Raw genomic sequence first — 12,236 nt, forward strand, 5'->3', positions numbered from 1 at the left:
AGCTCTCAAATAGAAATCGACGAATCAAAAATCCTGAAGAATGCCGGCATCACCGCCAATACGGTTACGACACTCGGTTCCACAACGATCAACGTTTGGGGAAACCCAATAGAATTTTTCATCGTACCCGATAACTTCCCCACCAAAACCGACGGAATCATCGGGTCCGCTCTCCTACAGGACGGGGCAGTCGTTTCCTTCCGCGATCGCGCGTTATTTTGGCGCGACCTTAAGGTTAACTTCAAGAATTTAACCAAAATACCCCAGTCTACCAACACGATCTGCGACCCTGAGCCGAGGCCAAGGCCACAAACCGAGTCCGTCGATGAATCTCCCCGCGTTATAGGAAAATCTAACCCGGCGAACGCTACCCAACCGAAAACGACTACGCGCTCGGCGTGGAAACAAATTGCGTCCAAGGCAAAGAAATGGCTGCCCGACACACGTCCGCGGAAACAACCCGTACGTCCTGCGCCCGTATCTACTGAAACGAAACGTTCTCGAACGCCCACAAAACGCGAAAATCAGCCAGAATCTAATACAGAGGAAACCCCCGTAAACGTTAAGGATAAAACATATGTAGGACCGCGGACGGTAAAATGCGTTGCCGTACGCGTAGACGGCCCCACTACCGGTTATACTCCGCGTTTAAACATTGCGCCCGGCGTATTCATATTAGACTGCCTCGTCGAAAATAGAGGTGGCATTGCATATGCGAAATGCATCAACCTCAACGAGACCCGCGCCGTTTTCGATACGCCAGTTGTAAAGATGGAAGAGATCGGCGACGAGTCGCCGACCCCTCGTGTTAACCATATCCAGGAATTGCCGACCGACCGACCTCTCGGAGAACGCTACGAGGAAATTCTCAACCTAATCAAGACAAATCACTTAAACCCCGAGGAATTCGATCACGTCCGCGAGTTAATATACGAGAACGCGGATCTCTTCCATCTACCGGGCGACAAACTCGGCAAAGCACATACGGTAACGCATAAAATCCCGACTACCGACAACATCCCAATAAAGGTCAAACAGTATAGATATCCACAGATCCACAAGGGAGAAATAAATAACCAGATGAAAGAACTTTTAGACAACGACATCGTTGTCCCATCGTCATCTCCATACAATTCTCCCCTGTGGATCGTACCCAAAAAACCTGACGCCGACGGAAACAAACGTTGGCGCATGGTAATAGATTACCGAGCGTTAAATGAAAAGTCTATTCCCGACGCGTATCCGCTACCAAATATACTGGAAATTTTAGACCAATTAGGCAGCGCGAAGTACTTCAGCATTTTCGACTTGGCCTCGGGCTTCCATCAAATCGGGCTGGATAAGGAAGACGCCGCGAAAACCGCTTTCTCGACCCCTTTCGGCCATTACGAATTTAAACGAATGCCTTTTGGGCTCCGGAACGCGCCGGCTACATTCCAGAGGTTAATGGACGCAATCTTCACCGGTTTACAAGGTTCCGAATTGTTTGTGTACTTAGATGATATTGTCATATACGCTAGGTCGTTGTCGGAACATCAGACTAAATTCGCTAAACTAGCCCACAGGCTCCGAGGAGCAAATCTGAAGCTCCAGCCTTCAAAGTGTGGATTTTTGCATAAGGAAGTGGCTTATCTCGGCCACCGAATCGGCGAAGATGGCGTGCGACCGTCAGTAGAAAAAATCAACGCCGTGAAAAACTTTCCAACCCCGAGAAATCTACGTGAGACCCGCGAATTCCTCGGCCTTGCGGGGTACTACCGCCGCTTTATCGACGCATACTCGAAAATCGCGAAACCACTCACGAACCTGTTGAAGAAAGACAAACCATTCGAATGGGGGATCGACCAAGAGCGTGCGTTTAAAACATTACGTGAAGCCCTATGCGGTGAACCGGTTCTGGCCTACCCCAACTTCGACGATGACTTCAATGTCACGACTGATGCGTCCGGATACGCAGTCGGCGCAATATTGTCCCAAGGGAAAATTGGTCAAGATAAACCGATCGCTTATGCGTCCCGACTTTTGCACGGAGCGGAGTTAAACTACAGCACTATCGAGAAAGAGTGCCTTGCACTCGTGTACGCCGTGCAATATTTCCGGCCTTACTTATATGGCCGTCGGTTTAACCTGATCACTGATCACCGCCCGTTAGTTTGGATGAATTCGGTAAAGGACCCCACATCCAGGTTACTACGCTGGCGCCTCAAATTGGCGGAATTCGACTATTCAATTACATATAAGCCGGGAAAATCTAATACGAATGCTGATGCGCTCTCCCGAAATCCAGTTAAATCCTTCCCCCTTTCCACTGACCCACCATCGCCGTCGACAAACACGGACGCGGACGACCCAGACCTTCGTGACAGTGACAACACGGATACACGACGATCACAACGCGTAATTATTGAAACCCGCGACAGACTTTCAATGCGAAGAGACAATATTGCCGGTTTCGTAACCCTCGACGAACAACCTCTGGATAATGAACTAAAAGATCTTGTACAATTACCGAACTTCCCCACGTTGAAATATGCCACGCTAGGCCGCGCCATAGTGCGGAAAATAGGGCAACATCACATAATCCTACTACCAATAAAGGAGACTCTTGCACATCCAATAGACCCAGACACCATCATCGAATCCCTCCGATCCTTACTTGATGTGGCAACGGAGCTAAACCTACCATCGATTAGTATTTCCTCGACCGACTTCCCTGAAATCGTTTGGACAGATATCAAGAACCATTTGATCACGCTTTTCTCCGGCACCCAGACTACAATCTTTGTGTGTAAAAACAAAATCCTGATCCCGCCCAAAGATGACAGAGCCGCAATACTTACAGAGTCCCATGCGTCCGTCTACGGAGGACACAAAGGCATCACAAAAACCTACAGACGTATCCGCGAAAATTACTTTTGGCCGACTCTAAAAACAGACGTAAGAGATTTCGTAAATTCGTGTACCGACTGTCAGAAAACAAAATTGACGCGACTGAAGACACGTCAACCCATGACGCTAACGGACACCCCGGGACAAGCGTTCGATAAAATCTCATTAGACATAGTAGGACCACTACCGACGACCCCTTCCGGTTTTTCCTATATTTTAACTATTCAAGACCTCCTTACCAAATACTCCGTCGCAACCCCTTTGCGCAGTACGTCAGCAATCGACACTGCCGACGCTTTTATAAAATCATTCATCTGCCGATTTGGAGCGCCCAAGGGCCTGCTGACAGACCAGGGTACAAATTTTGTCTCATCACTAATGAAGGCAATAGCTCAAAAATTTAAAATCCAAAGATTCCAGACGACCGCGTTTCGTCCTCAGAGCAATGGGTCGATCGAACGATCACACATTGTATTGACAGAATACCTTAAGCAATTCTCGAAAAATAAAGCGTGGGACGAATGGCTGGAATTGGCCATGTTCAGCTATAATACAAGTGTACACGAGGGCACACTCTTTACTCCGCATGAGCTAATATTTGGTAAACTAGCACGCTTACCTAGCGCAAATGCCCATTTCCCCACAGCCATAAATGAATCGTACCAGTACTATCTATGCGAACTACAGACAAAAATTTCAGAGACCATTTCCCAAGCTCGCGAAAACATAATTAACGCTAAAGTTCGCTCAAAAAAATACTACGATCGTAGAGTACGCCCACGAGTTTTCGGGCGAAACGATCGCGTCTTCCTGCTGAAAGAACCCCAAAGGGGCAAGCTAGACACGCAATATACAGGTCCGTACACCATATTAGAAGTACTTCCAAATAATAATGTTAAACTCTTAGTAAATAAGAATAAGATTAGGATTGTACATAGCGATAAACTTAAGTTGGCAAGAAGCCCCTCCCCAACCCCCACTACGGCTCAATTAATGGATACGAGACAATGACGATCACAAAGGGAGCCCAGTCTACCTTCAGCAGCCACCATGCACACCCAAGCAGCCATAATTACCGTGTTCATGAACATCGCCTCCGCCCTCATCGGATACGATTGCGGAGGATCCACACTAAACGTTACGACATTTTCCATACTGGATCAACCATCGTGCGAAATCGAAACAATCGAACCGACTACGCAAAACGAGGAAATTCAGTTACTGCAGCTTGCAGAATTCAATGCGGCAACCATCACGCAATGCCGAATCGAAATCGACCGGACAATAAACTACTGCGGCATGCACTCGCATTCGTCAATAGTCCAAAACGGACGACAACAATACCTGTTTCCAATCTCACGTGATTCGTGCCAGATCCTGTACGCTACAGGAGCCACCTCAATCTCGCAAACGATCCAGATAACAGGCATCACAGTGAACTCAACGTCAACGAGAAGTGTCACCCTCAGTGGAACCGTACAGATGGACGGAACATGCGAGGGATCAACATACAGCGACCCGTTTGGCACCTGGTCGAACGTGGTCGTTCAGGCGCTCGTACGCATTACATTAAAACATCTCCAGGTTCCAGTCAACCTGGATACCAATAAAATCATCCTTCCATCAGGGCAGAGATGCCGCTTCCAGTCCGGTACGTGCCTCGACGCGGAGGATGGTTACACGTTCTGGGACGTGGTCCCACCAACACACTGCAACTTCGATCACTACGACATCCTCTACGAAGGCCCTGCAACAAAAGTTTCTCATCCTAAGGAACATACAGTAATTCACACAGCAACCTCTGGAGACGCAACATTCGCTCTCACCCAGACGGGACAATCCGGCCTATGCGGCTACACCTTGTTCCACACGGAACATCCGAAACTCTTCATATTGAATACTGCCACGGGAAAATTCAAATCTAAGACAAGAATGTCAACCGACAACCTGGACCTTTTCACGTACGTAAACGCAAAATTTATCTACGTGGAAAAACACATAAAAACGCAAATAATCCAACTGTACAAAGACACCGTAACGCAAAAGTGTCGACTAGAACAACAGATCACCCAGAATATGTTGAGCCTAATTCAGGCAGCCCCAGACGACGTCGCCACCATCCTGGCCAAAGGACCCGGCCATCTAGCCATCCAAGCCGGAGAAGCTATCCATTTAGTTAAGTGTGTGCCGGTCACTGTCACCCTCAGGAAAACCCGGAACTGCTTTTTGGAGCTACCCGTGTCGTACCGTAACCAATCGTTCTTCCTAACGCCTAAAAACCGCATCCTGTCGCCGAGCGGCACCCAGAGAGATTGTAACGATCTCCTACCCACCATGTACGAACTCCACGGGACATGGTACAAAATGCTACCACGCCCCACGGAAAGTATGGCACCAACTACGATGGGTAGACTAACAGAATCATCATGGAAATACGTAGACCCATCAAACATCGCCACCGGCGGCATATATTCGTCGGACGAACTGGAAACCCTTAGAAACCATATTATGTTCCCAGTGCAACGGAACTCCATAATCAACAGCCTTGCACAAGGAGCAACAGGGCAACAATATTCAATAGACAACGTAAAAATACACCACTTCTTCGACGAAGAGACCCTAAATAGGATTGCAGAATCCACGGCAAGAAGGATGTGGAATGGATTTCTCACCTTTGGTTCAGTGAGCGCAGGGATCATTGGAATCTACATCACGCTTCGAATAATCAAACTAGTAGTGAACACGGTACTCAACGCCATTAGCCTTCACGCAGCTTACGGATGGAGTCTACGCCTGATTGCAGCCACCTGGAGCTCCCTGACACACTTCTGTCTGCGTATCCAAAAGACTCAAAACAGTGAAAACCCCCAAGTGCGCGAATGCATTCGACCTAAGTCCCCCGTATACGCCGAAATATCGGTAATGCAAGAAACAGCGAGTGCGCCCCGTGATGCCCCACCGGCCACAGAAGTGCGCGAACCCACCGTCAGACACTTAAGAGACTCATTCCGCCAACCTTTCCCTCGAAGCTACCGCCGCCCGGACACGCCGGGAAATTCGGACGATTTTTCGCCGTAACAATCGTCCCCGCTAAGGGGGGAGGTGTTACGTCTGCCGACGTTGGCCTAGAGCCGTAGAATTTAGCCCCTAGGATAAGTCATTAACCACATAGGATAAGTTACCGACTAATAATAATTTACCGACTAACGCAAGTTACCGACTATCATAAGTTACCAACTAACCTAAGCTACCGACCAACGTATAACACATGTAACCGTCCAGCGAGTGCGCTGCGCGCGCCTACCCCCACTCAACACGCGCCTCACCGAGCGTCCGTCCCCCACCACAAACTGATCGAGACCGGCCCAGCCTATGACCGACCAGCGAACTGGGCCCGTCGTCACTTCTCGTCAAACTTCTAAATCGTAAAGTCGTTTCCTTCACGCGGTTCTCCGGCCCGCGTGCCGCCGCGTTTCTGTTATCTTAAAGTAAGCGTACAACGTCTTATAATCGCGTAGTCTTTAGGAAAATAAGTTTAAGTATATAACTGTAAAATCTCGTTCTTCAAAATACATCTACAATCTTGTTACTCGTACTTCGTGAATTATTCTCTACAATAACCTGCAACCCACGTTCGGACCTCATTACCTACATCCTCGAGAAGCTACGTCTCAGCAACGGCCGAGCCTTTGTCAACCGTCATCCCGAACGTGTTGGAGGCGACCTGCGGATCCCAGACGGGCGATTGGGCAGTATCAACGAATGGTAAGTGAACCCATACATATTTCTCTGCATGCATTCTACAAGATCTTCATTATTCCGCGAGTGTCCTTCGGAATTCACGCGTATCCCCGAGCAGACGACGGGCGCAAGTACCGCGTGGCTCAAAATCTCATAAATTCAGTTACGGGAACGGAACGTCCGCGTTACTTCTTTCACGCTAGTCGTCCCGGGACGTAACAAATTGGTGGCAGCGGTGGGATAATCGAGAAGTACGTCGTGTATAAACTCCGAAATGGCAACTCGCTCCAAAGCAGCTGCCGCCGAGCAACCGTCAAACGCGGACGAATTGGCCATCCGCCAACGACATCTAAACGATAAAGAGAAACGTCTCCGCGAGGAGCAGACCGCTCTAGAGATGGAACGCGAAAACGCACTCGCTTTAATGAATGATTATGAAAAATTTCGCGCCGAAAACGCCGACCTTCGCCGAATTCTACAAGACGAACGAGAACAAAATCGTGCCGCGTTATCAGAATCTAACGACACTCGCACGGAAATAGAAAACCTGCGTCGACTTATAGAAGACATGCGCCATTCCCCGAAACAACGCGCGTCCAATCGTTCCCCCTTCCCATCACATGGCGAAACCGAAACAATGCCTGTAGGAATCGTTCCCGAAAATCACTCCTTCGGCCTGCGGGAGGCGTTGGAAACTGTCCCAATTTTCGACGGATCAAACATACCCGTCCTACAGTTTTCACGGGCATGCAGACGCGCACGCGAGATCATTTCTCCCACAGCGGAGCGCTCATTAACGAAACTGATTCTAACTAAATTGCGCGGACGCGCGTACGCCGCTGTAGAGGATGAAAATCCATGTACCGTATCCGAACTCTGCAACCGCCTCAAAACGATATTCGGACCGCGACATTCCGTTGACCATTACCGAGGTGAATTGGCGAACATTTACATGCGGCCAAATGAACACATCTTAGACTACATCGGCCGTGTCAAGGATCTAAAATCGGCGATCTCAGACGCCTCACGCGACACCGTACCTATGCGCGAAATAGATAGTTTATCAATCGATAGTTTCATCTCAGGACTAATTCCGACATTACGCACAGAATTGCGTATTTCTAGACTCCATAATCTAAGCGACATATTCGACGAAGCGATAAATCTCTACAAGCAACATGAAGTAGACAAAGAAAGGTACAGCGATCGCCATGTACGGTTTCAGAACCAGGTGATATCACCTAGTTCGCACGGTCGCGCTAACGAGCGAGATTATTTCGCCCAAACATTTCGTCCGGCCGGCCGAGATTATCTCGCCCAAACATCCCGTCCGGCAGAAAGGGATCATATCACCCAAACATTCCCAGCGGCCGAGCGCGCTTACGTCACCCGATCACCGCGCCCGGTCCCACGCGATTATGTGACACAAACATCCCGTCCGGTCGACTTCGCTTATCGAAACCAAACATTCCCAACAGCCGAACGCGATTTCATCACCCGATCTCCGCGACCGGTCCGACGCGAATTCTTCGACACGCAAACATCACGTCCGGTCAGCAGCGATTACCACAATCGCGATTCACGACCGGTCCCACGCGACCGTTATCGCGACGGCACAACTGTACATGACTCAACACGACGGGATATAAGCCACATGGAGATACGCGAGCCACGTCGCTTGAATTCTCGCGCATATAGCCCCGAACCCTCTTCGACATCACGCCCCAAATTTTGCAACTACTGTAAATTCTCGGGGCACGACATCCATGAATGCCGTAAACGGGAAGCGAACAATCGACGTTCGGGAAACGACGAACCCCTCCCGTCCACCTCAAACAACCGACGGGAGGAGACGCGACGTTCATCTATCCGCGCCATGTCGGACGCGACTTTGGATTCAGTATCGGACAAATCAACGTGAATTCACTGGGCACCGTGCCCATCGTAGATATCTCGGCGCCAGAATTACGAACCACAGGGACGTTCATGGTCGACACCGGGGCGGAGCCTAACGTTATAAAGGTAGGAATACTAAGCTCTCAAATAGAAATCGACGAATCAAAAATCCTGAAGATTGCCGGCATCACCGCCAATACGGTTACGACACTCGGTTCCACAACGATCAACGTTTGGGGAAACCCAATAGAATTTTTCATCGTACCCGATAACTTCCCCACCAAAACCGACGGAATCATCGGGTCCGCTCTCCTACAGGACGGGGCAGTCGTTTCCTTCCGCGATCGCGCGTTATTTTGGCGCGACCTTAAGGTTAACTTCAAGAATTTAACCAAAATACCCCAGTCTACCAACACGATCTGCGACCCTGAGCCGAGGCCAAGGCCACAAACCGAGTCCGTCGATGAATCTCCCCGCGTTATAGGAAAATCTAACCCGGCGAACGCTACCCAACCGAAAACGACTACGCGCTCGGCGTGGAAACAAATTGCGTCCAAGGCAAAGAAATGGCTGCCCGACACACGTCCGCGGAAACAACCCGTACGTCCTGCGCCCGTATCTACTGAAACGAAACGTTCTCGAACGCCCACAAAACGCGAAAATCAGCCAGAATCTAAAACAGAGGAAACCCCCGTAAACGTTAAGGATAAAACATATGTAGAACCGCGGACGGTAAAATGCGTTGCCGTACGCGTAGACGGCCCCACTACCGGTTATATTCCGCGTTAAAACATTGCGCCCGGCGTATTCATATTAGACTGCCTCGTCGAAAATAGAGGTGGCATTGCATATGCGAAATGCATCAACCTCAACGAGCAGACGACGGGCGCAAGTACCGCGTGGCTCAAAATCTCATAAATTCAGTTACGGGAACGGAACGTCCGCGTTACTTCTTTCACGCTAGTCGTCCCGGGACGTAACAATACAAAACTAACAAAACTAAATGAAACTATATAAAACTATATAAAACTATATAAAACTATATAAAACTATATAAAACTATACAAAACTAACAAAACTATATCAACCTATATAAAACTCTATAGAAGTATATAAAACTATACAAAACTAACAAAAATATATACAACTATATAAAACTAACAAAACTGTAAAAAACTATATAAAACTATATTAAACTCTATAAAACTCTATAAAACTATATAACATTATATAAAACTATATAAAACTCTATAAAACTATATAGAACTCTATAAAACTATATAAAACTATATAAAACTATATAAAACTATATAAAACTATAGAAAACTAAGTAAACTATATAAAACTATATAAAACTATATAAAACTATACAAAACTAACAAAACTATATGAAACTATATTAAACTATATAAAACTGTATAAAACTATATTAAACTATACAAAACTAACAAATCTATATAAAACTATATAAAACTATACAATTCTAACAAAACTAAATGAAACTATATATAACTATATAAAACTATATAAAACTATATAAAACTATATAAAACTATATAAAACTCTATAAAACTATATAAAACTATATAAAACTATATAAAACTGTACAAAACTAACAAAACTATATAAAACTATATAAAACTATATAAAACTAACAAAACTATATAAAACTATATAAAACTAACAAAACTATATAAAACTATATAAAACTAACAAAACTATATAAAACTATATAAAACTAACAAAACTATATAAAACTATATAAAACTAACAAAACTATATAAAACTATACAAAACTAACAGATCTATATAAAACTATATAAAACTGTATAAAACTATACAAAACTAACAAAACCATATAAAACTATATAAAACTATATAAAACTATACAATACTAACAAAACTATATCAACCTATATAAAACTCTATAGAACTATATAAAACTATACAAAACTATACAAAATTATGTAAAACTAATAAATCTATATAAAACTATATAGTACTCTATAAAACTATATAAAACTAACAAAACTATATAAAACTATGTAACACTATATACAACTATATAAAACTATATAAAACTATATAAAACTATATAAAACTATAGAAAACTAACAAAACTATATAAAACTATATAAAACTATATAAAACTATACAAAACTAACAAAACTATATGAAACTATATAAAACTATATAAAACTATATAAAACTATATAAAACTGTACAAAACTATATAAAACTATATAAAACTGCACAAAACTACATAAATCTAATAAAACTATATAAAACTATATAAAACTATTTAAAACTATATAAAACTATACAAAACTAACAACTCTATATAAAACTATATAAAACTATACAAAACTAACAAAACTAACAAAACTAAGAGAAACTATATAAAACTATATAAAACTATATAAAACTATATAAAACTAACAAAAGTATATAAAACTATATAAAACTATATAAAACTGTATAAAACTATATAAAACTAACAAAACTATATCAACCTATATAAAACTCTATAGAACTATATAAAACTATATAAAACTATAGAAAATTATGTAAGACTAACAAAACAATATAAAACTATATAAAACTAACAAAACTATATAAAGCTATGTAACACTATATAAAACTATATAAAACTATATAAAACTATATAAAACTATATAAAACTGTACAAAACTATGCAAAACTATACAAAACTAACAAAACTATTTAAAACTATATAAAACTATTTAAAACTAACAAAACTATATAAAACTATGTAAAACTATATAAAACTATATAAAACTCTATAAAACTATATAAAACTACATAAAACTGTAACAAACTATATAAAACTATACAAAACTAACAAAACTATTTAAAACTATATAAAACTATTTAAAACTATATAAAACTATATAAAACTATACAAAACTATATAAAACTATACAAAACAAACAAAACTATATAAAACTATATTAATCTATATAAAACTGTATAAAACTATATATTACTAACAAAACTATATCAACCTATATAAATCTCTATAGAACTATATAAAACTGTATAAAACTATAGAAAATTATGTAAAACTAATAAAACTATATAAAACTATATAAAACTAACAAAACTATATAAAACTATATGAAACGCTATAAAACTATATAAAACTATATAAAACTATATAAAACTATATAAAACTATACAAAACTAACAAAACTATATAAAACTATATAAAACTATATAAAACTGACAAAGCTATATAAAACTATACAAAACTAACAAAACTATATAAAACTATATAAAACTATATAAAACTATATAGTACTATATAAAACTATATAAAACTATATAAAACTATATAAAACTAACAAAACTATATAAAACTATGTACCACTATATAAAACGATATAAAACTAATAAAACTATATAAAACTGTATATAACTAATAAAACTATATAAAACTATATAAAGCTATACAAAACTATCAAAACTATATAAAACTATAAAAACTATATAAAACTATACAGAACTAACAAAACTATATACAACTATATTAAACTATATAAAACTGTATAAAAGTATATAAAACTAACTAAACTATATCAACCAATATAAAACTCTATAGAACTATATAAAACTATATAAAACTATATAAAACTATACAAAACTAACAAAACTATATAAAACTATATACCACTATATAAAACGATATA

At 42.0% G+C, this 12,236-nt stretch overlaps 1 protein-coding gene across 2 annotated transcripts; it reads left to right on the forward strand.

Moving 5' to 3' along the window:
* Window positions 1-3,800: 3,800 nt before the first annotated feature.
* On the forward strand, window positions 3,801-6,478 carry LOC143176703 (uncharacterized). Of its 2 annotated transcripts, XM_076374182.1 has the most exons (2): window positions 4,239-4,446; window positions 4,517-6,478. In XM_076374182.1, exons 1-2 carry the CDS (start codon window positions 4,383-4,385, stop codon window positions 5,965-5,967), a joined length of 1,515 nt encoding a protein of 504 aa, XP_076230297.1. In that variant the 5' UTR covers window positions 4,239-4,382; the 3' UTR covers window positions 5,968-6,478. The 2 variants fall into 2 exon arrangements, with proteins under 2 accessions (XP_076230296.1, XP_076230297.1); XM_076374181.1 differs by having other exon boundaries at window positions 3,801-6,478.
* Window positions 6,479-12,236: the final 5,758 nt, after the last annotated feature.

This window comes from Nomia melanderi, unplaced genomic scaffold, assembly GCF_051020985.1.
Source record: "Nomia melanderi isolate GNS246 unplaced genomic scaffold, iyNomMela1 scaffold0748, whole genome shotgun sequence".
NCBI classification, from domain to species: Eukaryota; Metazoa; Arthropoda; class Insecta; order Hymenoptera; family Halictidae; genus Nomia; species Nomia melanderi.

What these genes read in the sequence shown, in the direction of transcription:
- LOC143176703 (XM_076374181.1), top strand. Translation starts at nt 3,940, where the DNA reads ATGCACACCCAAGCAGCCATAATTACCGTGTTCATGAACATCGCCTCC.